The 26,633-nt window shown below is 37.1% G+C and overlaps 1 protein-coding gene across 2 annotated transcripts in view; it reads left to right on the top strand.

Annotated features, from left to right (window-relative positions):
- The window catches only part of JAKMIP2 (janus kinase and microtubule interacting protein 2), a 140,106-nt gene extending 115,261 nt beyond the window's left edge, over window positions 1-24,845 (top strand). Inside the window, exons 17-22 of one of the 2 annotated variants that reach the window (XM_039836473.1) lie at window positions 2,079-2,147; window positions 4,286-4,363; window positions 6,285-6,488; window positions 12,009-12,074; window positions 15,594-15,663; window positions 22,709-24,845. In XM_039836473.1, coding sequence (XP_039692407.1) covers window positions 2,079-2,147; window positions 4,286-4,363; window positions 6,285-6,488; window positions 12,009-12,074; window positions 15,594-15,644 — 468 coding nt within the window. In that variant the 3' untranslated portion in view covers window positions 15,645-15,663; window positions 22,709-24,845. The remainder of the gene's footprint in view (window positions 1-2,078; window positions 2,148-4,285; window positions 4,364-6,284; window positions 6,489-12,008; window positions 12,075-15,593; window positions 15,664-22,708) is intronic. The other variant, XM_039836474.1, reaches the window with a different exon arrangement.
- The last annotated feature ends 1,788 nt before the right edge of the window (window positions 24,846-26,633 follow it).

Raw genomic sequence — 26,633 nt, 5'->3', positions numbered from 1 at the left:
GTTTTTATAGGGAGAAGGGTGGGGCAAAGGAGCCACTAGCAAAAGAAAAATTATTTTTAGGCTGGGACATTTTTTGGGTATGGAGAGAGACTAGCTAAAGTTTCATGATATAGATTGCCTCTTCTTCCTATGAGGGATGGAGAAGAGCCCAAGTAACAGATGACCTCATCGGTGTTGACCAGAAAATCCCCTCTGGTTGATTAAGATTACATTTCTGGTGAAGGTCTAAACTGCAGTTCGGTCAGATACTAAGTTTAGGTTTGGTAGCATAGGCTTTAGCACACGTGATGCCATTTTGGGCCTGTGGTATTCTTTTTAACAACTGAGAGCTGGTACACTGGAGCATGGCTCTTTTCATAGGCTTTTCCTTGAGTGTGTACATACAGATTATTACCAGCTGATTCTGTGACTTGGTGGCGGCTCGCTGCAGTCCTCATTCAGAAAGCCCAACCTGAGGACTATCAGAACTACAGTGTGCTTTGGCCCCCTTGTGTCTAAACCCAGTAAATGGCAGGAAGAATGAGGAAGAAAGAACCGAGTGGAGAAGCGCGATAACTGGCTTGTATTTGAAGTGCCTTGAGAATCGGTACATAGTTGAGAGTCATGTATGTATGGCTGGATAAATGAGAACTGTATAATTCTCATCGAGATGCTTTCTTAATTCCTAAATACATAAAAAGCTTGTTATAAATTAAATGAAACTGTGAACAATCAGCTTAATTCAGTCTGAAATGAGGGAATTTTACAGGTCAGAAGAGCCAGTTAAGTTACTTAAACAAAACAATGACTTAAAAAAACAAAAACAAAAACGAACAAAAAAAAAATGGCAGAGGGAGAGGAAAGGACTGCTATAAAATAAGAATGTGTTTAAATACTGAAATGATCCTTTTCGTCATTCTGATTCAAACAAGCCAAGTGTGGAAAGGGCATTTTGCTGACAACTGGGGAAATTTTAATATGAACCAGGTATCAGACAACAAAAAGAATTAATGTTAATTTTGCAAAGTGTGGAAATGGCCTCGTTATGTTTTTTATTTTTATTTTTTTAATAAAGGCTTCATCTGTTAGGGATGCATATTTAAGTATTTACATATGAAATGATATCTGGGATTTGCTATTTTAAAATATCTACTCCCTAGCTACATGAAATACATCTTTTAATCTTCACACTATTTTTAACCCTATTTTACAGATAAGAAAGTTGAGGTTTAAAGAAATCAGGTGACTTTTCAAGGTTACACAGCCAGGAAAAGCTAGAATTGGGATTAGATCCAAAGCAGTCTGCCTCTAAAACCCACACACTTTATTATGTTCAATTGCCTTCTAAAGAGATAAGCTGATGTTCAACTTGGTAGAGACTCAGTATAAGTATTTGTTTTATTAAGTCATATATATGTGGCAGGCTCAAACCATCATATTCAGAGTCTAAATTTATTCAGGGTATTGATCAATGCTAATATTAATGCCATATGACAGAAAGATATATTTTAAGTGTTAGAGAAAATTCTAAGTCTTTTAATGTGATTTAAAATGTCTCTACTCAACAAAAATGATTCTTCAACACTGAGCTATGATCTGTTTTATATACTAAAAAAAAAAAAAAAGAAGTGCCATTTTTCCAGTCTAACCTGGCTTTTCTTTCTTTCATCATGCTCCTGCCAACCATGGAGAATTGGACATCCTTTCTGGTTGGAACTTGTCCTTCATTTTTGCCTAATCATCTCTGACTCATTTTTCAGATTCCAGTGCAATTGTCACTTCCAAGAAAGCTTTCTGTGGTATCTTCCAATGAGGGCAAAAACATGTTGGTGGGCAAAAATGGGACAGTTGCCATCACAACCTTAGTACCTAGCACATTGCCTAACATGTCAGGCATCAATGAATGCATTTGTTGGAGGAATGAATGAATGAATAGAAAACCAGTCTTGTCTCTGAACTAAGAGATAAAATGCACCAAGTTTTTACATCAGTTCTTAGTCTGCTTCCAGAGTTATAAGGGGAAGAGACTAAGCACCTCAGTAGGCAGCACGACATACACCATGTCAAGCAATCATGTCCAACACTTTTGTCTCGCTTAGTGGATCCAGCAAATTGAAGGAGCAGAGGCCGCTCTACACCGGAAAATGATGGAATTGGAAAGTGACATGGTGAGTACAAAGATGAGATATCATAAAAATGAAGACAAATTGACAAGACAAATGGAAAATGACTATTTTTTGCCAGTGTTATCTGGCACCGATGAAAGCTTGTAGCCTTCCCATTATTTTGTGTACAGACTGTGGAACAAAATTCCCTGAAATATCCAACAATTTCAAGTTAAAATCTCCCAAAAAATCGTGTTGTATTTTTGTAATATTTCCAAAACTAATGCTAAAGAAAATTCAGTTAGGTTTTTTCTTTCTTTGGCCAAAAAATTTTCCACCATATATAATTATAGCAAAAATTACAGATATAATGGGTGTAACTCTGATTTTAAAAATCCCTAAGCACCTTACACATGTTAGGATAGCTACTATTAAAAAAAACCTAACCAACCAACCAAACAAAAAAACAAAAAAACAGAAAATAACAAATAATGGTGAAGAAATTGGAACCTTTGTGCGCTGCCGATAGGGAATGTAAAATGGTGTGCAGCCACTATGGAAAGTAGGATGGCAGTTGCACAAATAATTCCAAATAGAATTATAATATGATCCAGCATAATAACCTCCAGGTACATACCCGAAATAATCAAAAGCAAGATCTCGAAGAGATATTTGTACATCCATGTTCAAAGCAGCATTATTCACAATAGCTTAAACAAGGAAGCAACCCAAGTGTCTGTCAGTGGATGAATGGATAAGCGAAATGTGATATATACATATAATGGAATATTAATCACCCTTTAAAAAGGAAGGAAATTCTGACACGTACTACGATGTGGATGAACCTTAAGTGAAATAAGCCACAAAAAGACAAATACTATATGATTCCACTTACATATGGTATCTAACCTACTCAGACTCATAGAAACAGAGAGTAGAATGGTAGTTGTCAGAGGCTAAGAGGAGGAGGAAATGGGAGTTGTTGGATGGGTATAGAGTTTCAGTTTTGCAAGGTGTAAAGAGTTCTGGAGATGGGTCGTACAACACTGTGAATGTATCTAACACTACTGAACTTTAAAATGGTTAAAATGGTAAATTTTATGTTTAAGATGATAAACTTTAAGTTTCTGGATTTTACCATAATTAATCTTTTTTAAATTCCCAAGCCTGGTAATTGGTCATTATTAACTTACAGCAATATGTAATAGAATTTTATAACTGCTGTCTTTAATGTCATTATTATTAATAAACAGGTAGTGATTCCTATCAAGTTCGGGAATCCTATAATAAGAACAACTTGCATTTATATAGCATGTGACAACTTTACACATCATTTGCTTATATTTTACCAAGAGGTTAGGCTCCTAAGTCAAAGCATGTAACAAGAACTGTTTATATTCAAAATATCCTTGAAAACTCTTTAAATACACAAATATTAATTATGCATTCAACATGTAACTGGCACTGTTCTAGGCACTGGAGCTCAGAGGGAATAGGAAGGTCATCAGCAAAATTGCTCCATGTAGGCAATATGCACTAAAGACAAATAGGCACACAAAAAAATAATTAACTATACCTGAGGCTATGTTGTACACAAAGTCATATTTTTAAATCCTAATGCAAGATTCTCACAATCCTAAGGCACACAGAAGTTGAGGATGAGCAAGGGAACATCAGATTTAAGCCTCCCAACTCACACTGGCTTTGCAGCAAGAGCAATCACTCATTAAGTAGCATTGTGGTTGTGGGTAGAATCGCCATCACTCTCTAAATTGTTATCTGTCTTTGTGTTTGCTAATCATACACAAATAACTTTGGATAAGTTTATTATACTACTCTGCTGTATTACATTTCATGACATTCTTACAAAAATATACTATTACAATATATTTGCACAGACATAATTATCAGTTACCATTTATCTTGTCAAATCTATCCTTAATCACATATTCTTGGATTGCCATAAAAATCCTTTAAAGCATTCCATGTGGATTGTTCATTGTATCTTTTATGCTTCTTTTCATTGATTTTCACATTCTCTGATGAAAGTTGGCCTATTTCCCTAATAGACAAAATCGATGACACTACAAATACTAGCAATGTGTCTTGTGACCGGAATTAGAGAAAACATTAATCAGCACAATTTATATATCACTTTCTAGTTAACTAAGCTAACTCTATCAACATGGCCCTTTTTATAGGAACAGTTCTGCAAAATTAAAGGCTATCTGGAGGAAGAACTGGACTACAGAAAACAAGCTCTCGACCAAGCATATATGGTGGGTACAACAAGCAGTCAGGACACCCAGAGTGTTTACAATTATGTGCTATGGAGGAAAGCATTCTGTTCAACTTGTCATGCCTCGTACTTGAATAGGCTACAAGACGCAATTCATTTATTCAATGGTTTCCCATTCTAATTTTAGAACAAATATATTCCTAGCTCTTTGCTGTTATATTCTTATAATACTTAATAAATACTTCATTATACTTCATTTTTTTTTATTTCAGTGTATGTTGTTATATAATATTTTATTGAAAGACAGGTTAGCAGTTTAAGTTAAAGAGAAATCGTACTAAATCCAATTGTTTGGGAAACTAATCTAGTGGTAGAATAATAAAGTATTTAATGTTGGTTATATATTTTTTAATTCAATTATTTCTCACAACAACCCTATGAGGTGTAGGTAATATTTTATTCCTATGTTACATATGAGGACATGAAGGCTTAGAGAGTGAATAAACCACCCAAATTGGTAAGTGGTGTACTTATATCTGACTCCAAGCATCATAGGCATAACTATCATAACATGTAAGGGCTGTATCAGTAAATGGGCCTTTTTCTATCCCACAGAAGATTATGAGTGAGGAGCACATTTGATCCATTCTCCTTTACCAAAATCAGAATAAGTAATTCCTAATATTGGACTACAGCTTGCATTTCTTCCCTCCATATGTAACATCCCTCCCCCCCATTAATTTACGATAATGACTCAAGAGAAAAGGAGCAAACTTAAAAGAGCAACATTTCAAGGAGTCTCTAGTAGAGGTTTTTATAATGCTTTACTGAAAGCAGCCTGAGTCACTTTTGGGAAAAAAGTGAAGCACTTAGTTTATGTTTGTAACAACGATGAAATAGTATTTCCTCTCCAAAATGAATAAGAGATTCCGAGCATTACCTGAGGGGAAAAGGAGAGAATGAGTGGGTCACTAGAGAATAAAAAAGGAAGCGATTCTTCACCTCCCTTCCTACCCTTTTATCCTTGCTGCTCCACCTGTACGAGATTAAACTGTGTATTTGCATCCCATAACTGAGTGCTCATTTAGACCATTATATTGAACTTTGAAGAGATGAGATCTTCATAGTTCACAAGAGCCAGGGCAGCATCCCTCACCGGGGCATGTCCATTTACCTCTGTCAAAGTCACAGGGAATAAAAGCTTAGGTTTTGACAGCTGTATCGGAAGCATGTTTAACAAATAAACAATCTGGGATATAAGGAAGAGCAGGCTCTTTATCTAAAAAAGGGAAGACTAACGGAAGTATTTTATGGCTAGAGAAATGTAAATCACAGAGTATTTAAAAAAGAAGAAGAAGAAGAACAATTCCAGAGATTCTAGGCCATTTTTAGATCGTACTTCCCAATTTTTATTTTAAGAAAAAATATGAAACTTGGAAAACCATCTTCACATACAGAGGCGTGTCATGTGGAAGAGAGGTGGCATTTTGTATATGAAACATATCCAATTTCAAATATTTTATTCTTAGATCACTTTTTAATACTTCTTTCTCAAAGTATAGCCACCATGATAGATGTCCTTAAATATCTGAAGGGCTATCAAATGGAAGAGAAAACAAACTTATTTTCAGCTACATTTGAGAATAGAAAGATGTACAGTTATAACAAAGTAAGAACTTTCTAAAAATGAAAGTTGCGATATGGGCAGGATCCCAAGAATAAGAACAAATTTCCATCATCCGAGAACTTAATGTTTTGGCTAGATGACTCTTACAGAATCTTATAAAGGGGATTATCAAAAGGGTAGTTAGGGAGGATAAGCTGTGAGATTTATTTTATTGCTATGATCCTGTAAGACTAAAATAATACATCTCTTCCCATATACATACATCGATGTACATTCACACACCACACATAAATGCTAAGTTCCAAAGTTAGACTTTTCTAATTTTATTTGCCAGAGAATCCAGGAACTAGAAGCTACTTTGTACAATGCTCTGCAGCAAGAAACTGTTATCAAGTTTGGTGAATTATTAAGTGAAAAACAGCAAGAGGAGCTGAGGACAGCAGTAGAAAAGTTACGGCGGCAGATGCTGAGGAAGAGCAGAGAGTATGACTGTCAGATTCTTCAGGAGAGAATGGAGCTCTTACAGCAAGCCCATCAGGTGAGGATCAAGTGACATCTGTGTAGGGTTGGTACTCAGCAAATGGGACTTAGTACTAAGTACCTGGTATTAGGTAGGGGTATGGAGAAGCCCAGGAGCTAGAAGCTATTTCCGGAGGGTAAAATAAATAACTGTTGTTTTCCACCTACACTCAGATACAGGATGACAGTTTTGTAATGATTCAATCTTAAGAAAATTGGCATTTCAGAAGCATTGCATATTGCTATTTTTGCAACTACTTCGTCATGAAATACCTTTTGAATCTCATGGAGCCTGATTATCTTCGTTATGCAAGGAAGCAAGACTTTCTCTAGGACAAAAATAATGCTTTCCTCCTGTCCCTCATCCTAGTCCATAACCTAGCCTGATCAAATAATCTGGATAGGGTGAAAGAAACAAGGGCCTTTCTCTTTATTCCCAGAACACACAGCAACATCAAAGCTTAGAAGCTGCAACTTACTTCCTGGCATTTGCTCTATGTCAAGAATAAAACTAAGGGTTTTACTTACATCATTTCATTGAATCTTCACGATAGCCCACTAAGGTAAGTATACTTATTATCCCAATTTAGGAGATAACGATACTGAAGATAAGAGTGCTTAAGTGATTTGCCCAAGATGACGCAGAAAGTAAGCAAGAGAACTAGGATTACAACCCAGTGCTGCCTGACTCCAAGGCCAGTGCACATACCCACTGCACTATACTGTCTTCTGCAGCTTGAGTCATGTATGATTTATAGGATTCATCTGGACCAGCAAGGCCCAAAGTAGACACCCAATATTAATTTTTTAATCCATCTCTTAGTTGATGTCATAGCTTGATAGGCAAGGACTAGGTCAACAAGTAGATTCGATAAGAATTCCAGAATCAAAAGTGCCAAACTATAGTATTCAGTACCCAGAAGCTGTAATAAGCAACTGGTACAAATCCAGATGGACCGTACAAGAAGTAAGAACCACGTGGTCATCAGAGACCAAGGTGAACCAGAAGGGAACAGCGATTATTTCATGACAGCAATAGCAGTTTATGGGGAACTCGGATGTAGCTGGTAGCTAGCTGTACAGGTCTTTATAGGCTAACGGACTACCCAAGTTAACAGGAAGCTCTGAAGCCATGTGTCCCAGATGATAAACACATGCATGTTCGTTTCAACGCTCCTTCAGATTCCATCATAAAGGTTTGGGTTTTGACCCTGGAAAGAGTTTTTAAGGCCTTTAATAATAGACTCTATGGCATCATTGCATTACTGCAGGCATCCTTCTGTCAGTGAATAAAAGTGTCCTCTGCATAAATTTCTTCTGCTGTAATGGCATTTAATTTCAAAAATTACAAGTAGTACCATGGAACCACAGAAGTGTTTTAAATTTTTAAGGTGGACAAATAGTTATCTGAATTTATTTATTACTAAAACCTTGTCACCTCTTTTGGGTCTCTCTTTATTAGCTAAGCTATTTAACTCCAAAAGAGATGGTTTTATTTGTTTTAAGTTATCCAGTCTGAGCTGATAGGAACATAATATTTCTAAGCCTCAGAGAGTTCTGTTGACATTTTCTGTCCTCCAAACAAATGTTCATTAGAGTATTCTTTTTCTAGTAATTTCTTACTCCTCCTCTTCCTTTTTAATCAGTAGCTTTGATTTGAGAGAATTATTCCAAAAGGCATTGGCTAGGATTTGTCATGGATAAGTATGTAATCCAGTCTAAATTCTGGAGTATGTCACTAACCATTTATTAGGCATTCTGTTCAAATGTTTCAGAGTGAACTTATATGAAACCTACCTAAATCTCCTTACTTTTCCCTTCTCCCCTGATCTGCCTGTCTTGGTCAGTAGAATCACCATATCCCAAAGCGCTCAGGCTGGAAACTCTGGAGCCTTCTTCATCCGTTAACAATAGTTAATGTAGCACTACATCCAACTGCTGTTTCCCCTGAAATGTTTTTGAAGCTGGTCCATTTTTTCCACACTTGAGTTCCCAGGCATATGCAAGATGTTTCGTTACTGCAGTAGCTTCCAGGTACTGCCAGATGTCCTCAGAGGGAACCTGACACCACCATCTGTGCATCTATTTAGTCAGATGTTTAAATGCAGATTTGAGATGTAGATACCATGTTAGACATAAAGGATTCACCATGGACCCCGCCTTTATAAAGCTTAACGTCTACAGATGGAGACAAAGGAGATCAACATAAAGAAAAACAATTACCACATCTCTTGACAAACGACATAAAGACATCATATGCGTATGCCGTGAAGACCTAGTTGTGGGGATTTCCCACTTGCCTCTCCAGTTCATAACGCACATCACTGCAGATCTTTCTCATCTTTCTTCATGGTGCATTCTTTTTCAAAAGCTTCCATGATCCCAATTTCCAGTTGAGTGTTGTCCCACGCAGGTCTCTCCAGGTCCTTCATTAGTGGACTCTCCCTCCCCAGAATAGCCTGATTTGAGAGACTCTCCAGAGCATATCTTCCTCTTACTCAGGCAGAACTCTTTCTGGTACCACGTGGGCCATGACTTTCCACTTCCAAGCCTTTGTTGGCATGAAGACTCACTCTAAAATGCCCTTCAATGTCTGCTGCACTTACCCAACTGTTCTCATTTTTCCAGTCCCAGTTTATGATCCACTTCATTCACGATGCTCTCTCTGATGAAAATAATAGAACTCATACTACTGAAAAAATCTACATTCCGTACCCTATCATCCACTCATTCAAAACCATCTTTTGACGGCTTGCTTGTGGCGGGTGCTGGGAATATAATAACAGACAAAGACATAAGGTCACTGCCCTCATCTTTCCTACAGATGAAGAGGGACAAAGTGACAGCACGGATGCACAGTGACCTAGGCTACTTCAGAGAGGAGCAATAAGCACTGTGAAGAAAATATACAAGAGTGGGCATAGGATTGGCCACTTTAGACTGGCTGGTTAGAGCAGGCCTTTCTAAAGATGTCTAATACCCAAGGAACCAGCCACACAAAGACTTTGGCAAAGTGTCCCAGAAGATAGGGATAGCAGAGACTAAGTCTATTGTGGGAATGTGTGGAATATTCAGGGAACAGAGAGAAAGCCAGTAGGGCAGGAGCACACGGGGCCAGCGGGAGGTTAATATGAAGTGAAATTGGAGAGAAAAGACAGGTCTGGATCATGGTGGACCTTCAAGGAGCTTAGGTTTTATTCTGAGTGCAACTCAGCTAAACTTTTTTCCCCTTCCTCACCAACTTGAAACTCATGGACTAACCGTGAGCATTTCACATTTTAAGAGTTCACTCTGGCTTCTGTAGATGGACGTAGAATGGACAAGACTAGAAGCAGGAAGAGCTGGCAGTAAGCTATCACACCAGTTCTGATGAGGGAGTGACTTGGTACACTCGGTGGCAGTAGAGATAAAAAAGCAGGTAGAAAGAAGATCTCTTTTGGACTTGACAGCATTTCCTGTTGGATTGGATGCCAAGTAGCTGGGAAGGAAAAAGAAATAAAGTATACATCATGCAAGGTGGCTTAACTAACTCATTTAATATATATGTATAGACAACTTCTTTGTGCTAAACATTGTACGAGCTATTGGAGATGGTGAAAAAGTTATGCATGGTTTTGCCATTGATTACCTCTTCTATTTAATTTGTTTTTCCCTGTGTTTTAAATTTTGTCTCCCCACCTGGATCTGATAGTTCTTTGAGATCAGTAACTAGTCGATCCATTATTTGTATTCTTCATTACATCTAGCACAGTACTGAATATGTAAGAAGTTGCCAACAAGCACAGACTTGATAGGTGAATAGATACTGCAGTAATTTCACATGGCCACAATTTTATTGATAAAATACTTGTCTCCTCATCTAGTAGATATACTAAGAAATTACTTGCACACTCAATGTGGAAATATCTAGCAATTTTATTTTTTTAAGGTGTAGTTTTGGAGCATGAGCAGCACTATGGAAATGTGCACAAGCACACAGCACACACACATACACACACCATCAACATTCTCGTCCCATTCCCTTCTCCAGCATTCATCGTTATATAATTTCAAGGTCAGTCACGATGATCTCTCTGACCAAAACACACCGTCCCCTCCTGCACAAACCTCAGCGCCTTCCCTTTAAAGCAAGATTCTCAGTCTCTGCACTACTGACATTTGGGGGCCATGATTCTTTATGGTGGTAGGCTGTCCTATGTATTGTGGGGTATTTAGCAGCATCCCTGGCCTCTGCCCACTGGGTGCTAGTTACACACAAACTCTCCCATTGTGACCAGCAATCACATGTGAATAAAAAATGTCCAGACAACTAGATAGTGATGAGAGTTGGACAAATTTGTGAAAATACTAAAACCACAGAATTGTATGCTTTAAAATAAATAAATAGCTACCTTTTAAAAATGTCCAGACATTGCCAGATGTCCACTTGTCCGGGGGGGCACAATTATCCCTGGTTGAGAACCACTGTTTTAGAAAAAGAGAAATACGATTTCCAATTAGAAGTATTCTTTGTTCTAGCTTTCCTTTTTCCTCCGCACATTGCATTATAAAAACCTCTCTTTCTATATTATCACCCTATTTGGCTTTCAGTGTTTTCTTCTCAGACTCCAATTCTCCATTTTCTAATTATTCACAAAAAAGACATTAAATAACAAGCCTGCACTGTGTAACCATGTGCAGAGAACATAAAAGGCCTTTACTCTGCCAGATAGGTTTCACTTGCAAATAATTGTCTATATAATGTTGATTTCAAATCTGTGGTATTTAAGTTACTGGATTTTTATTGTATAGTTGATAGATAAATTAAAAAATAGTCCTGGAACGTTTTTGTCTTCAGGATTACTTGTGCTATTTTTGTTTGGTTTAGTTTTTTCCTAATTTACCAGTTCCATCCTTGGAATTTTTGTGGAACTCTAATCTGTTTTATGAGAACTCGCCAATCGTGTTTTTTTTGTGTGTTTTTTTTGTTGTTGTTGTTTTTTTAGGAAATTCTACCCTGACACAAAATTAAAATAAGGTTGAAAAGAAAGGTTAGCAAAAAAATAGTGGAATTGTTTACATATGTGTGAGCCAGCTTTAGCCATTCTTTGCTATGGTAATAAGCAACTAAAAATCTCAGTCCAACTGGTTTACAACAAAGTTTGTTTCTTGCTCACTAGTTCTGGTTCATACCCCTGCCTCTCCTAGGATGTGGCATTCCCACAGGTCACATCCCACTGGCCTAAACAGTTCCCATGGTCAAGCCCAAGGACAATGGGGTGGGGATTATACCTCTCTCACAGGGAGGGAGTCTGCAGGGACAGACCCAGTAGAGAGGGGTAGCAAATGTATTTTTTTAATATAATCAATGACAATGATTTTCCACTACAAGGACAGGTAATTCTGAAAATGCAACAATAGGTATGGAAAAACGTACATGTGCTGTTTCCAACTGCTAGTACTAATGTTAATGTTTTTATAGAAAGTTTTCTGTTTTAAGTTGGTGAACAATCTTTTTGTTCAACTTAATAACCACTAATGCTTTCCTTTTTTTCTTCAGAGAATTCGTGACTTAGAAGATAAAACAGATATCCAAAAAAGACAGATAAAGGACTTAGAAGAAAAGGTATGTGTTCACTGTAACATCTATTTTAATCTTTATTTCTTTAATCAGAAAATAATATTGATTTTACTCCCTGTATGCTCTTTCTTTCTTCTCAGTTACTGTGTTTTTTGCGTAGGCAGGTGTCGTAGATGTAGACTTCACCTTCAGCCAGGCACCAGGATCCCAGCAAAGGTGCTGCTTTTAGTAACCTAGCCTTGGCATTTTGCCCTTTTTGTCGATTTCTATTCTTTTCTATAAGTATTTTCTTTCTTCAGCTTCCTCTTATTCATCTTCATTTCCTTTCCAAAAGTTTCTTTTGAGTTTTGCCACTCTGTTTTTTTTTTTTACAATATTTTTAACACTTAAAAAAATTTCTCATTATTATTCATAAAAAAACCCTTTGTTTCTTGTCTCACAGTTTTATTTCAATAATAAATTCAGAAATTTAGATTCGTATATGATGATTACGCCCCATGTCACTTCCTCATTTTATTTCTCCCAGTGGTCTGAAAGAATCAGACCACTGCTTCTTTCAAGGTAGCCAACAGTTTTTTGGGGGTAAAACATAGCAGTTCTTAGAGAGGGTATTTGGAAATGTGTGCGTGGTGGTAGAGGAGAGGGAGGCTCACACACTGATGCTGAACAAGCTGCAGTAAGCTAAACAGCCTTGCACAACAACAAATTATCCGGCCTGTGATGCTGAGAGCGCCCTGCCGAGGAACACACCAAGGACGGCAAGAAGCTTTCTCTGGCATGCTAATCTGATCGACCAGAAGTAGCTGCCTGAATACCTGTGTTGCAAAATAACAGGGTTGTTTTGCAATATCTTCCATAGTCACTCAAGAAGAAAATAGCAAACCATCTGCCATTTCTGAGACAATGGTTAGAATTTGGTGTATCCCAAATTGCTTCTATAGTTGTCCATATACTTTAAATCAGAGAAAGTCGGTGGGGGCCAGTAGCCAGACTAGCAGCCACCTGGATTCTTGCATAGGCTGGGTTTTGGGGTACTTATTTGACCTTGGGTAAGTGAATTCTAAGCCATATCTATAAAATAGGGATGCTAACACTCCTTCACCTCCTCTTATGGGTTCCATGAGGGACAAATGAGGTCACTAATATGGATATTAGGAAACACTAAAAAAAAAGTAAGTCAGATTTAAAAATATAATTTTTAAAGTTTCCAAATGTAAAGTACACATCTTCTTCAAATTTTTAAATTTCAGTTTTCATTTCAGAAGTGTGCCACTTAGTACTGCAAGATTGAATGAGGCAAAGGTAATCCAGGGTCTTGGTCTGATTTCCCAGTGTTGGGAAGGGAGCCCTGTAGGAAGCAGGGATAGCCCCACAACTTCCCTGGTTGTCAAAGGACACACCTGATGTCTCCCTTTTTTTACGTTTTTGAATGGTGAATTCTTGGCTTTAGTCATTTTTTCTACTAATTATTATACAGTCCTGGTGCTGGCTCAAGGAGGAAGTCACAGTTAAGACAGTTCTGTCCCAGAAACTTTAGTTCACATCAGTCTCCATTTAGCTAAGGAAAACAAATAAAAAAGAAATTCTTTTTTATATCCATCTTTGTAAGAAACGTGAGAGGAGGGGAATTAAGATTATGCTCACTGCCAGAATTCAGTATGAACTTTTCATTTAACAGGTCTGACCTTCTTAAACATTTATGATAATGAGATAATGTACTTAATAGAAAATAAGGATTCTTTAGCTGTCAAAGCAACATATTCTACATATAGAAGTGAATTGAGCCACTTAAAAAATAATCTTGTTGGTTTCTGATTAGAGATTTGAATGAAATGAGCACCTTCTACTCTCATGTTCACTTGACCTCAATTCTGCTCACCCACAAGCCTAATAAAAAGGCTAAAGATCACTTATGCCAGAGATAGTCTTCATTTTTTTCCCTTGGGATACATGGACATCCCCTCAGGGTACATAAAATATTTCTTCTTTGTTCTTAATTCCCATGCACACAGTGAATGTAAATCAGGTGATAACAAAGCAAAATCGCCTTAAATGTGCAGCACTTTACCGTATCCAAAACACTCCCACTTCCGTCATCTTATTCGATCCTCCTAAGTATTCTGAGATGGACACAGTGGATGTTAAGAGTCACAGAGCACAGGCTCAGAGAGATTAAACAATTTTCCCAAGATCGTATAACCAGTCCATGGCAAATCAAGACCAGAGGTCTGCCCACCACCCTGCATGGGCTAAGAACCTCACCGCAGACTAAATGGCAGGCATCTCATGCCCAGGGAGGTGTTGTTGATATCCGGCCTTCTCATAGGAATGGAGGAAGTTTTTCGTTCCTCGCTTTCTCCACCCTCTTCTACTTTTGGTGCCATTATATCCCTCTCTGTCTTCAAAGAATGGGGAAAAAAAAAAAAAAACAGAGTTTTTTCATTTCACACTAATAGAATAGCCACCAATATGCAGCTCTTAGCACCATATTTATAATTTGTTCATACAGGTTTTCAATAGTGAAGCAAGAGATTTGTAAGTAATAGCATTAAAGGAAATATGCAAACAACATGCCCGTTGTAGAATGCCATAAATCACCCTTATTCAAAGGTGTCATGGGCAACAGAATGCACCTGATGAGTGATAACAAGGCAAAAGACTTTCTGACTAACTACAAAAGAAATCAATATTTGAAAACACTGACCTGACCTGTGACCTTTTGTAATATGCCAGTGCTACACAGACATCTGTTAGTCCACCCAACTATCTGCTTCTCTAGTGAAATTCCTGGTATAGAGAAACAAATCAGACTTCACTTACCTTCTATGGGTCAAATAAGGTGAGATCTATCTCAGAAGTGTGGCAGGCTGGAACAGCATCATACGTTCATTTTCTGATCTGTGCACTGATATATAAGCATGTTTCATACTAATAGGAAGACCACAAAAACTCAATTGTACAAGACAGACCCAGTTTATACATGTCACTCTGATCTAATTAGTGTAAATAGTGCCCCATTTCCCTCTCAGGAGTGTCCCACTGTGGATAATTTGTTGTATGTTTATTCTACATATTGATATTCTTCCTGTTGTGCCTTAGTCCTAAAACCTGACTCATTAACCACCAGTCATAGTACTGACTAAGTGTATGCTTTGATCATATTTGTGTTTTTGAAACAACCTTCCACATATTCAAAATAGAGAAAATAATATATATTAGAGTAGGACTCAGGAGATCAAAGCTCTAGGTTTCACCATGCCATGAAATTGTGTGAAATTAGTCTGTTGATTAACTGCGCTTATTTTTCTCACTTTCAAAATTATCTGTACGATCTCCTCAGATTTCTAAAATGTGTGAGTCGATGTTAGTTGAACATCACCAGTTAGTCACTGCGTTGCTTTGCCAATAGACAAATTAAGGTTATGTTTGTTCGACACAAAAGATACTTGGCGTGTATATGAGAAGTGATCAGGCTTGAGCATGTGGAAAAGCTGAGGTTTTGTACAACCAGAATGGCACTATGGAAATTCAGATTTACATAATCTTCTTCTTTTTCTTCTGCAGTTTCTGTTTCTATTCTTGTTCTTCTCTCTTGCCTTTATTCTATGGCCTTGATGTCAAGGTGCCTCTAAAGGTAAGCTTCCATTTAATTCTCAAAATGTGATTCCAAGAGGTATTTGATGAAAGGATCATATACTTAATATGCACATGTTTTAAAATATATATACTTGGTTTGATTAGCTTAAATGCCATAAAACGAGAAATAGATCCAATCCAAGTGGGTCTTTACTAGAGAAATAAAGCAACTATGAAGTATAATTGGAATCAAGAATTTTTTTTCTAGTTAACTGTTTTGTTTTGGGAAGTTACAATGTCTGGATCTCAATATTCTCATCACAGAAAGAGTTGCTTCTGTATCTGTAAAGTGATGAAATATGAGTATATTTTTAGTATCTTTTCCAGCTTGAAAATTTTAATTGCTGTGAATCTTAACAAGCTAATGATGACTGATTTTTTTAAACCCTTTTCCCCCATCTCTCCTTATCAGAACTCAGGAAAGCAGGCTATTAAGTGAAACTGGATCTTGGGTTTTCAAATAAGATAATCTTCAAAGTCAATTTAGAAAAAAAAGAAGAGTCTTATTGTTGAATTATGAATTTCACATCTTATGAATACATGTACTATAAATAATCTTAGACAGTGATTCCCAGAGCTATTAAAACAGATTTCAGGGCCTTCCTTTGACTCAGTGAAGCAGATTACTAGACATGGATGTGAAATAGATGGTAGGAGAGGGAGAGAGCAAGGGTTGGTCTATGTTTTTAACAAACATAATGGGAGATTTCGGTGTCTGCCCAGGTGTGGAAAACACAAATCTCAGTACCATTATTTAAAAATGAAGAAGGGCTAGCTGCTATTCTATGTCCATTTATCACAGTCCGTGTCACTTTGGTTATCCTATTAAGGTATAGTGTCCAGAGACTTTTCCTGGACCTTACGTTATTTAACATTTTCTATAGCAAGTTGAAAAAATAGAAGAGAGACACCTTCTCTCTCCATCCATGGGTATCAACTCTGTTACGTGCTTGTGGAATAGACAAGCAAAAGGGCATCAGCATGTGCAAGAAAGGAGTTAAGCAGGTATGCCCAGAAAGGTACATCCTCATATAACCAACTCTCTGGCTTTACTCCTTCTTCCAAAATACTTTTTTTTCAGAATGACAGTTATTCTTTGGCACGAAAAGTGGTAGATAGCGTTGTAGCACATGCAGTGTTGTGGCCTGTATAGAATAGGCCAAACCAAGTATGCTCTCAAAGGCTGTTTATTAGCCGGCGGCTGTACTGTACAAAGGAGCAGCCCCGAAATGCCAAGATACAAAGTTTTTAAGTCCTAAATCCCATTCTTCATTCTATCTTAAACGCAGAGGTTTATTTCTCTCCTATTCACTACCTGTCAACCCACTGATCAGGTGTGCAAGCGGGGAGTACAGAAGCAGAAAGCTTGTTGTTAGAATGTTATGTTCCTATGGGTGATTGCCTATGTTCCCATGGGCAATAGCCAGTATTCTCATGGGCGATGGCCAAACAGTAATTTTCAGCTTATATACAATTGATTATTTTTCATGCCACACAAGCAAGCAGGGTTACACAGGCTAAAATTGGCAGTTAGCATATGAGCTCATTGTTACAAGTTTCATGATTAACAGAATGCGGTTAAGGGGTTCCAGAAACTGGGCCTAAAGTATAGACTTCCTTTGTCCAGTTTCCGGTTGTAATTATCCTATAACCTTTTCACATTTCAGCAGGTTGTCACAACAGAACAGGACAGAGTCTGTTAAATTAAATAAGAATGTTTGAAGTGAAATGGATGAGGTTCTCTAGGAAATCAAAAATTTGATCAAAATGGCCAGAGCATCAGAAAACAAACAGTTCTCTCTCCAACAACCCTTATGTTGCAGGAACTATAGCATGCAACTTTTCCGAAACCACACAGCTACGGTCAGCAGATCTAGGATTTGTACTTAGGCAGCCTCACTCCAGAGTCCACTTTTAACCACCAAACTGCCACACAAATAAGAGGGCATTTGTCTCGCACCTTGAGAATCATTTATGTTCATATATATCAGCAACTAGAGGGGTCTTCTGCGATTTGAGTAGTACTCCTTACTTATCAGGTTTTGAAATTATAATGTGCTCATCTCTATACCTTTTCACATTTTGTGTCATTCCTTGGGGGATGTACAAGATTTGATTTGCTTCTCCTTCAGTAGTACATAATTGACGCTTAGTAATTGTCAAATGAAAAAACATAATAACGATGTAGCAAATTAATGTGACAATGTATCTGGGTGATATAAAATATGTACAAGTAGCTGAGTAGTTTAGAGTGTACAACCTTGAAGTTGAATATACTTCAGGAATAAATTGGAATCCTGCCGTTTACTAACATTGCCATGGTAGAGGTTTAATCTAGATTAAACCTAGATTAGGTTTTCTATTCCATAAAATGGTTACAATTATATTATCTACAGCGTGGTGTTATGTTAAGAGAATTAAGTGAGATTATGACAATAAAGGTCTTATCACATTACCTGGCATGTAATCAATAATCAACAACTCTTGGCTATTATTATTTTTTTTAAAAAATGTTATCACATTGACTGAGTTTGCAAATATATAAATTTGAAATTATAACCTCTAGTATTGCCAAGTGGTTTACCACCTAAACCAAAACACAAAACAAGTATGTGCCTTTTCATCTTCTCTTTTCAGGGAATAATCTGGATTTTAAAAATACAAGAGAATAAGACATTGGAAACTGATTAATGCTACTTATATAGCCAAAGCAGGTGAGAGAGAGATAGGAAGAAGTAGGGAAGAAAAATGCTTGGCTTGTTGTCAGGTAGTAAAAGCACACTGCAAATAACCATAAAAATATTTTCCTACTAAATTCATGATTTATGTTCTTTTCTTAAACCCTATTAATTTAAATTATATATAAAGATACCCTCCTTAAAATAGAGTGGCTCACGCTTCTTTTCTTTTAGCAATTATCTAAGTCATTTTTTGTCATTGATGATCTAAAAGCTGCTGAAGGCCCAAAGAAAACCAAGACACCAATTTGTAAAGATCTATGCACCCCTGTGTTCATGACAGTGATATTCGCAATAGCCAAGATATGGAAGCAACCTAAGTGCCCATCAATAGGCGATGAGATAAGGAAGTTATAGTTTACATATACAATGGAATATTACTCAGCCATAAGAAATGAAATCCTACCATTTGCAATGACATGGATGGACCTAGAGGTTATTATGCTGAGTGAAATAAATCAGACAGAAATATGGATATTGTATGATTTCACTTATATGCAGAAGGAACAATAGGAACAAACTAAAGGAAAACAGACTCAAAGATACAGAGGACAATCTGGTAACTGCCAGAGGGGAGGGAGGTTGGGGGGCTGGGTGACAATGGTGAAGGGATAAAGAAGTACAAATTAGTAGTTACAAAATAGTCACAGGGACATAGAGTACAGCATAGGGAATATAGTAAATAGTATTGTAATGGCTATGTATAGAGCGAGACGAGTGATAGAGTAATTGGGGTATCACTTCATAAATTATTTAAATGTCTGACCAATGTACTATATACCTGAAACTAATATAAAATAAAAATTTTAAATAAGAAAAATATATAAAAGCTGCTGAAGTCTTCTCAGGAGACAGCCTTACTGCTCAATGGTTGCTGATGAAATAACTCAGTTCCATGGGTTGTACTGGGGCTCTTACCTTAAGCAGGGAGCCCCAGGCGGTGTCAGAAGATATCATCTGCCCATTCATTCTGTGTATTTATTCCAAGTAAATAGTGTGCCACTAATTCTTTCACATTAGTTATACAGGGAGGCAGGAAAGCAGAAAATGAGAGGAGTACAAAAATAGATATCACCAGGTTACTTGTTATAGCCTCATTACAATGACCTGCTGAAAATCCTTTCCTGAGGAGAGATGGATCAGTGAAGAACGTAACAGCACCAGCTTTGTTCATTATGAAGTCGGGGAGACCAGACAGAGAAGAGGCGATCATGATTCTTCATCCACATACTCTCGTCTAGTTCATTTTTAATGATGCTTCTCTAGTGTCAGCCATGAATTCTTGAACTCGACAGCTCAATATTTTCACTTCTTATCTAGTAACATAAAACATTTTATGGCACATAATTACCGTATTATTGTTCTGATAGAAAAAAAAATCAACAAAAAATAAATACTGTATTAGAAAAACAGCCACAGTTGGTAATGTGCAAAGTCTTCATTAAATCAGGCAATTGTTTATTTCTTACTACATTTATATTTTACCAGTCCCTCCTATGAATGCCTGTACGTGGCCTATGGAAAAACAAATGGCAATATGACCAACCTCTACTATATTTGTTGTTTAGAATAGGAGAATTTTGCTCCTTATTCTTTTTCTCCAGCTTCATTGAAATATAATAGACAATTAGTTGCTCATATTTACATGGTACAATTCAATGTTTTTTTTTTCATTTATAGTTGGCATACAATAATATATTAGTTTCAGTTCTACAGCATAGTGATTAGAGATCTATATAACTCACAGTGATCACTCCACTAAATCTAGTACCCCACTTCCCCACTACATATTTATTATAACACTGTTGACTGTTTAACTTATGCTCTACTTCATATCTCCATGTCTATTTTGTAACTGTCATTTGTACTTCTTAATCCTTTTACCCTTTTTTCCTTCCCCCAACCACCCTCCCATCTAGTAGCCCTCGAAATATTCTCTGTATCTATGAGTTTGTTTCTGTTGTTGTTGTTTATTTTGTTCTTTAGTCTCCACATGTACGTGAAATCACGTGGTATTTGTCCCCGAGGTTCTAGAATATCCAGAAGGGCCTCCTGAGTCAAAGACACATTTATATTCTATGTGGTTTGAGTTATAGTGTACTGACCTTTGGTTTATTGAAAATTCGTCATCTATGGTGACCTACTGGATAACACTTCAGTTTTTCATAATGCCAGTTTGAATAAATCTAGCTTTGCTGAAGAAATCATAATTCCTTTTAAAGACACTCAATGTACAGAAATTTAACATTCTGGGAGACTGCCTTTAAGTTTACTTGTTTTTTGGAACCAACATGGTTTTACTCAGATGATGGGCTTTACCTGTTGTGACTGGCAGATATTACACATATGTGCTTTGAAACAGAATTTAGCGTTTATCTCTGAGAAGCATGTAAGTTGAAAGTTTGCAAGTAAAAGACTTTTGTGTTTACGTATTTATTTTATATAAACAAACACACATATGCTACATATATACATACACATATACACACATACACATACCTTAAAGTATCTTTTATATATATTCTGATCAGTTCTCTTCTTGACTAGGGAATATGGGAATATTCTTGTTGTTTAGGGCTCTCATTCCAGTTCGATATAAATATGAACATAATCTTTTTCTCAAAGCATGGCTTTTACTCAAGTTCTGTGTTATTTCCCTCTCATCCTACAATTAAATCTTAGATTGGTTCCCAAATTTTTTAGTCGCTTTCAGTTCTTGAAAATCTAGCTCAGTTTAAAAATTCTGTATAAGATCTCTTTCCCTTCCCTTTGAGGCCCAGCTCTTCAGAAGGGCAGGGACGAGGGAGAGGGGACCATGTCTCTCAAGCCCATTGGCAGTGGTTATGGCACTTTCCCTGAGGTTGATACTGTTCCTCTGGCTGTTACTAACCAGACCAGTTCTCAGTGTCTTTTCTTTGGGAGGCGATGAAAGACTGGTCATGTGGGGGACATATGTATAAATTGCTCAGAAGCCATGTGGGGCGTGCTGACTGCACTTTCCCTGACTGGCTGAGCCCCCAACTCTTCCACTGCCACTCTGGGTTCCAGCATTGGTGGTACCAGCCCCAGCTCCTTGCTTCTTGCTGGGAAGGGAGCTACTGTCCCATCTCTGCCCACCATCCCTCTCCAGTTCCCTGCCCAGAGAGACAAAGGAAGATGAGCATTGCTCCGAGTTTGAGCACTAGAATGTGAGTCTCCTTTGTACAAGCACCACCAATTTCTGTTTATGCCTTTTGGTACCTCCTTCTTCTTCCAACTCTCATCCCAGCCATTGTGCTTCCTTTCTACTGGTTCTCTGTGACTCTGTCACTTTTATCCCAATCTAATCTAGTCTTTTGGAGCAGATGGAGTGGCTCTGCAGGTATGAATTCTGTGGTGAACCGCAAGCATCCTTGAGGTACTAAGTGCCTCCTTTGCCACCACTTTAGATAATGGTCACCATTTCTGGGGCACCAGTAGAATCCTGCTACAGAGTCAGTATCTTTATTTTATAGATTGGGAAATTAAGACAGAGAAGTTAACTAACTTGTCCTTGGGCACACAGTGAGAAAATAGAAATATTTTTCACCATCCACATCATTCAGACTCTAAAAGCCCTGACCTTAAGCAGCACATAAGAGCACGTCCCCCACACCATTTCCAGCATTTTTTTTTTTTTTTCGAAGAGAACATTATGTCCTAAACTGCTATGCAAGTGAAAACCCAGACACATGGACTTAAAGAGAAACAGAACTAGGAGTCCTGACTGACATAGCCCAGGGAAGCACCTTTTCAGGGACACCTTTGGGGTCAACCAGGAAACCTGTGTGGGAAAATATTCCCAGGGAATCCTCAGGTCTGGACTTCCAGGGGCAACACTTGCCGCTGGATACAGTTGTTGGGAGGAAATATAACATAAAAATAAGTCACCGAAAGGGATAGACAGACCTTTTAAAATAGTATATTGATAGTTAGGGGCATGATGACTCAGATGAGCTTCTTAAGGCAACGCCTTGGAAGGCCCCCAGAGCAAAAGGTAATAATGATAAAATCTAATATTTCAGGCCACTTAGTGTGAGATAAGAACTGTTCGTTGCTTTATATGCATTATGTTGCAACAACCTTTAAAATAGATACTTCTATTTTCTCATTTAAAATTAATGGAATTAAGCTTAACGGCTTTCTTTATGTAACTTGCACAAGATCATACAACTCAAAGAGATGGTAAATAATAAAAAATACTTTTTTCTTAAAAAAAAGTTTTAGTGTTTTTCTGTTTCAGCTATTGACAGAAATGATGATTAAAGAATTTTCCGTGTTTTACAGACTAATCGAAAACATGGATAAGACCCCAGAAAGGCAAATGCTTCTAAACCTTCAAGATGGCAGAAATGTTTACAGCAGTGAAAGGGAGATCGAAAATTAAGAACTACCCTGTAGCCAGGACTACAACTATGTATTTTAAAGCCATTATTCAAGGTTTCTTACTTGACAGTTCCTACGTGACCCTGTTGAAAATCTACAATATATGCTGCATTTAATGAAACATGTATATGTCAAACCAGAAGAAAAGAACTATAAACATATATTGTGTAAAGAAAAAATTCAGCAATGGAAACAATTTCAGCAGATCAAGCAAAGATGTCTCGGGCATAGAACCAAAGTTACAATGAAACATTCTACCCCTGCTGTGCAGGGGGTGCCATTTTACTGTAACACCACACCCCATGGAAACACTAGTCATGAAATAAACAGCATTTTAAAAAAATCAAAACAAAACCAACAAAACACAAGGGTGGGTGGGGAATGAAGCACGAGGAATACCTATAAGGAACTATTTACAATAAAATGTTTCATTTGAAAAGTCTGGTTTCTTACTACAGGGATTTGCTTTTCTGTCTTTATTATTGTTTAAAACTCAGGAACAGAGACATCTGCAGTGTGAACGGGAAAAAGAGCACTCTCCGGTTTGTTTTTCTGCAGAAGGTAGAGCTGGCAACTGCATTCATTCCACAGACGACAGATGAGGAGCAGATCGCAGTGACCCCGACTACACTGGTGACAAGGCCAAGGACTCAGGCGAACATAACATGAAAAATAAAAGCAGACTTGCTGTTTCCTTGACCTTCCGTCACATCTGTGTTCCTCCATGAACAACAGACTGATCTCATTCATATCGAAAATCAAGAAGATAACGCTTGAAATCACAAGCTCCCTGACTTAATTCTTTTTAGAATGCCAACATCTATAGGGAACATGGGCCAGAGAGCATCCCTGGATCTTTCCGTTTTCCAAATACTGGTCTTCAAACGGCTGCTTAAAATGCCTGTAAATAAATGTTATGTTATTTGAGTTAAAACACCATAGAGGTGATAAGTTAAACTTCTACCAACTATTGAGTTTGCCACAGATATGTGAATATTAAACTAAATTATGATTATTTTTTTAAATGGCCTGATATACCTAGAGCACTCAAACCTCTTGTCATATAGATCGATAACTTTTTTTTTTTTTTCAGAGAGCTGACAGCAAAAAGATAGCTCTACTATTTTCTATAGAAGTAACATTATGTTACTGATAAAGTTATTTTCTACCAGAGTCAATTAGAAGACTGGGACTTTTCCTAAGTTATGTAATACTGAGTCTTAGATTCAGATCTGAGAGCAAATAAGTGTTCCCAAAAAGCTAATTTTACACCTCATTTACTGTAGATAACAAAACAGCCTCAATTTTTCAAGTCGTCAAGGTTTTATTTACAGGGCTAGAATTCCCATGCGTGGAGAATGTGTGTAGGGAGCCAGAAACTCTTTTCTATGAAATGCTACCCAAATGCCCCCATACGTGGGTTCAGCATCTTCGGTTTTAGCACTGGCATTTTCAAAGCCAGGACAATAACTGAAGAATGTACAAGAACAGCTACGATGCTGGGCTCCACTTTTCGTTCTTACATCTACTGATGACACACAGGTATCTTTGGCCCAGTCACATAACCTCTCTGTGCCTCAGTTTCCTCATCTGCAAAATGAGGTTAAAATGCTTTTTCATAAAGTTTCTTTTTTGCAATTCTGGAACAAGAGGTGCTTAAAGTAGCACAAAGTGCTTTGTAATTATTATGACTGCTATTATTATTTGAATTTCTTGTATTGTCGAGAAGAAGAGTCCCCTGCGTAATAAAATAATGCTTCAGTTTGGTTAGATCTAAGCCTGCAGCAATGATGCTTTCCCTTCAAACTACCAGGGACATTACTAGCAATAAAGATTGAGAGATCCAGAGCCAGGATCTCTAATAACCTAGAGTAAATAGATCATCTCATGCTACTGAACAAGGTAGAATGTGTCATTTCAGTGATGAGTATCTCCCAGCTCTCCTACTGCATATGCACACCATAATATAAAACTCGACTTTTACCGTAGGAGAGCCAACCATAAAATTAAGGCCTGGAGTGAACCAATAGCATGACATCATCTGATTATCCCTTTCATTTGGAGGGAAGGTCCAATGATGTGATTGGGAATTTACAAAATAATTATCCATCTGCTGAATACTTTGTTCAACTGGGTGGGTTCCAGATTAATGTGAATAGTAGATTTATTGTGCAGCAATGTGAAAAGTGCCACTACAGTCTGTGACTCCCTCCTTTCAAATATCAACATATTACTCTCCCATATCTTCAACTTTTCCATTGCTCTTCATTGGCCAGTCCACGGTCCATCTGAGCAAATCATATTCCGTCTCCACCACCAAACCTACTTTTCTTCAATTCATCTTGCTTTCCCCACCTCCACTCCAAAATGTAGTTTGTATCCAAACATTGACTATTTTTTAATGATTAGAAACATTTGTAGAAATTCTATAGTTTAATCATACACCTTATCTGCTGTAAATCTGATTGCATCACACAAAAAAAATCACATAAGAGCAATACCTAGAGTAACCATTTAAGCAAATTTAGATGTGTTTATGGTGAATGCAAAAGGAGGGGTTCTTGTTGCTTATGATCAAGGAGATTAGCAAATTTCTCTAGACTTTAGGCTAAAAGGTAGCATTTTTACCAAGTCTTACTCATGATCCTCAAAATTAATGTATTATTAGATAAGGCCAAACATTATTATGAGTACATCTGTTGTCCACTTCCACAGTTATAAAAAACAGCGAAATGTAAATGTACGTGAACAGTCACTCATGGATCCATAGAAATGGACCATATGTAAATGAATGCTGCCCTTGTAGATGATGTACAGCAATAGTAAAAAGAGAGTCTCATTACTACTAGAGAGGTTTACTGTGGCCCCACTTCTTACAGAGTGGATAATCCCTAGTCTGATCTTAAATTTTTCATTGTAACTATCCTGACACATTTGGCCAATGAGTTACTAGCAATCAAAACAGCATTTTCCAGGGTTGATTTATTTAATATTTTCTTAACAAAATATTCATCTCTTGGAAAATTAACACAACTGACAATATTTAAAAATAGCTTGAGATAAAATGAAAATCGCAATTTAACAGTTATTCAAGACAGGAAAAATTTTATGAGAAAGGAAAAAAATGGAAGACTATTCGGCTATCATAATAGAAAGCATCTATTACTAAATTGACTTTTTTATAATGCCGCCAAGTTTTATTTTAGGAAACACTAGAATTTGCTAAAAATAAATAAAAGATCCCTTTTAACCTGTGTCACATAAATGAAATTATTGCCAATAGTGAGATTTTAGGAATGGAAGAATAAATTTTTGACTTTTTTCCTTCCATTCACAAATAACTTCACGCAGGTGGCATGGTTCTTCAGTAGGATAGAGATGATGTAGAGGGCTCATGGGTTGTCACTGGAGTAGAAAGTGAACATTTGTTCTCTACTAGTAATAAAGGAAATAAAGTTTTGCCAAATAATTTTTGCTACAGTATTTTATTTCAATTAACTTTGCTTTCGGTTTGAAATAAATCTCTGGCAAACTTATTATTCCTTTTTGCCTACTGTCAACTTTTTTTGTAAAACTTGTGTAATTCATATATGTTCAATGTCTTCAATGAAATGCATAAGTTTATTGTTTTAAAATGAAGCAAATCTTTTTAATATGCCTAGACTTTCATGGAAACAAAATATTCATCAGTTTTGCACCGATGTTTAAATAATTGGAACGTGTGTTATGTTGCATCAAAATCCATGGAAAGCGTTTTTTTTTTTTTAAATATTTAATTGAATTTTTTGATCTGTCGAAGAGTGGCATAGAAAATATATATATTTAT

Source organism: Pteropus medius, unplaced genomic scaffold (assembly GCF_902729225.1).
Source record: "Pteropus medius unplaced genomic scaffold, Ma_sr-lr_union100, whole genome shotgun sequence".
In the NCBI taxonomy this organism is placed as follows: Eukaryota; Metazoa; Chordata; class Mammalia; order Chiroptera; family Pteropodidae; genus Pteropus; species Pteropus medius.
This window is presented reverse-complemented; position numbering and strand designations above follow the sequence as displayed.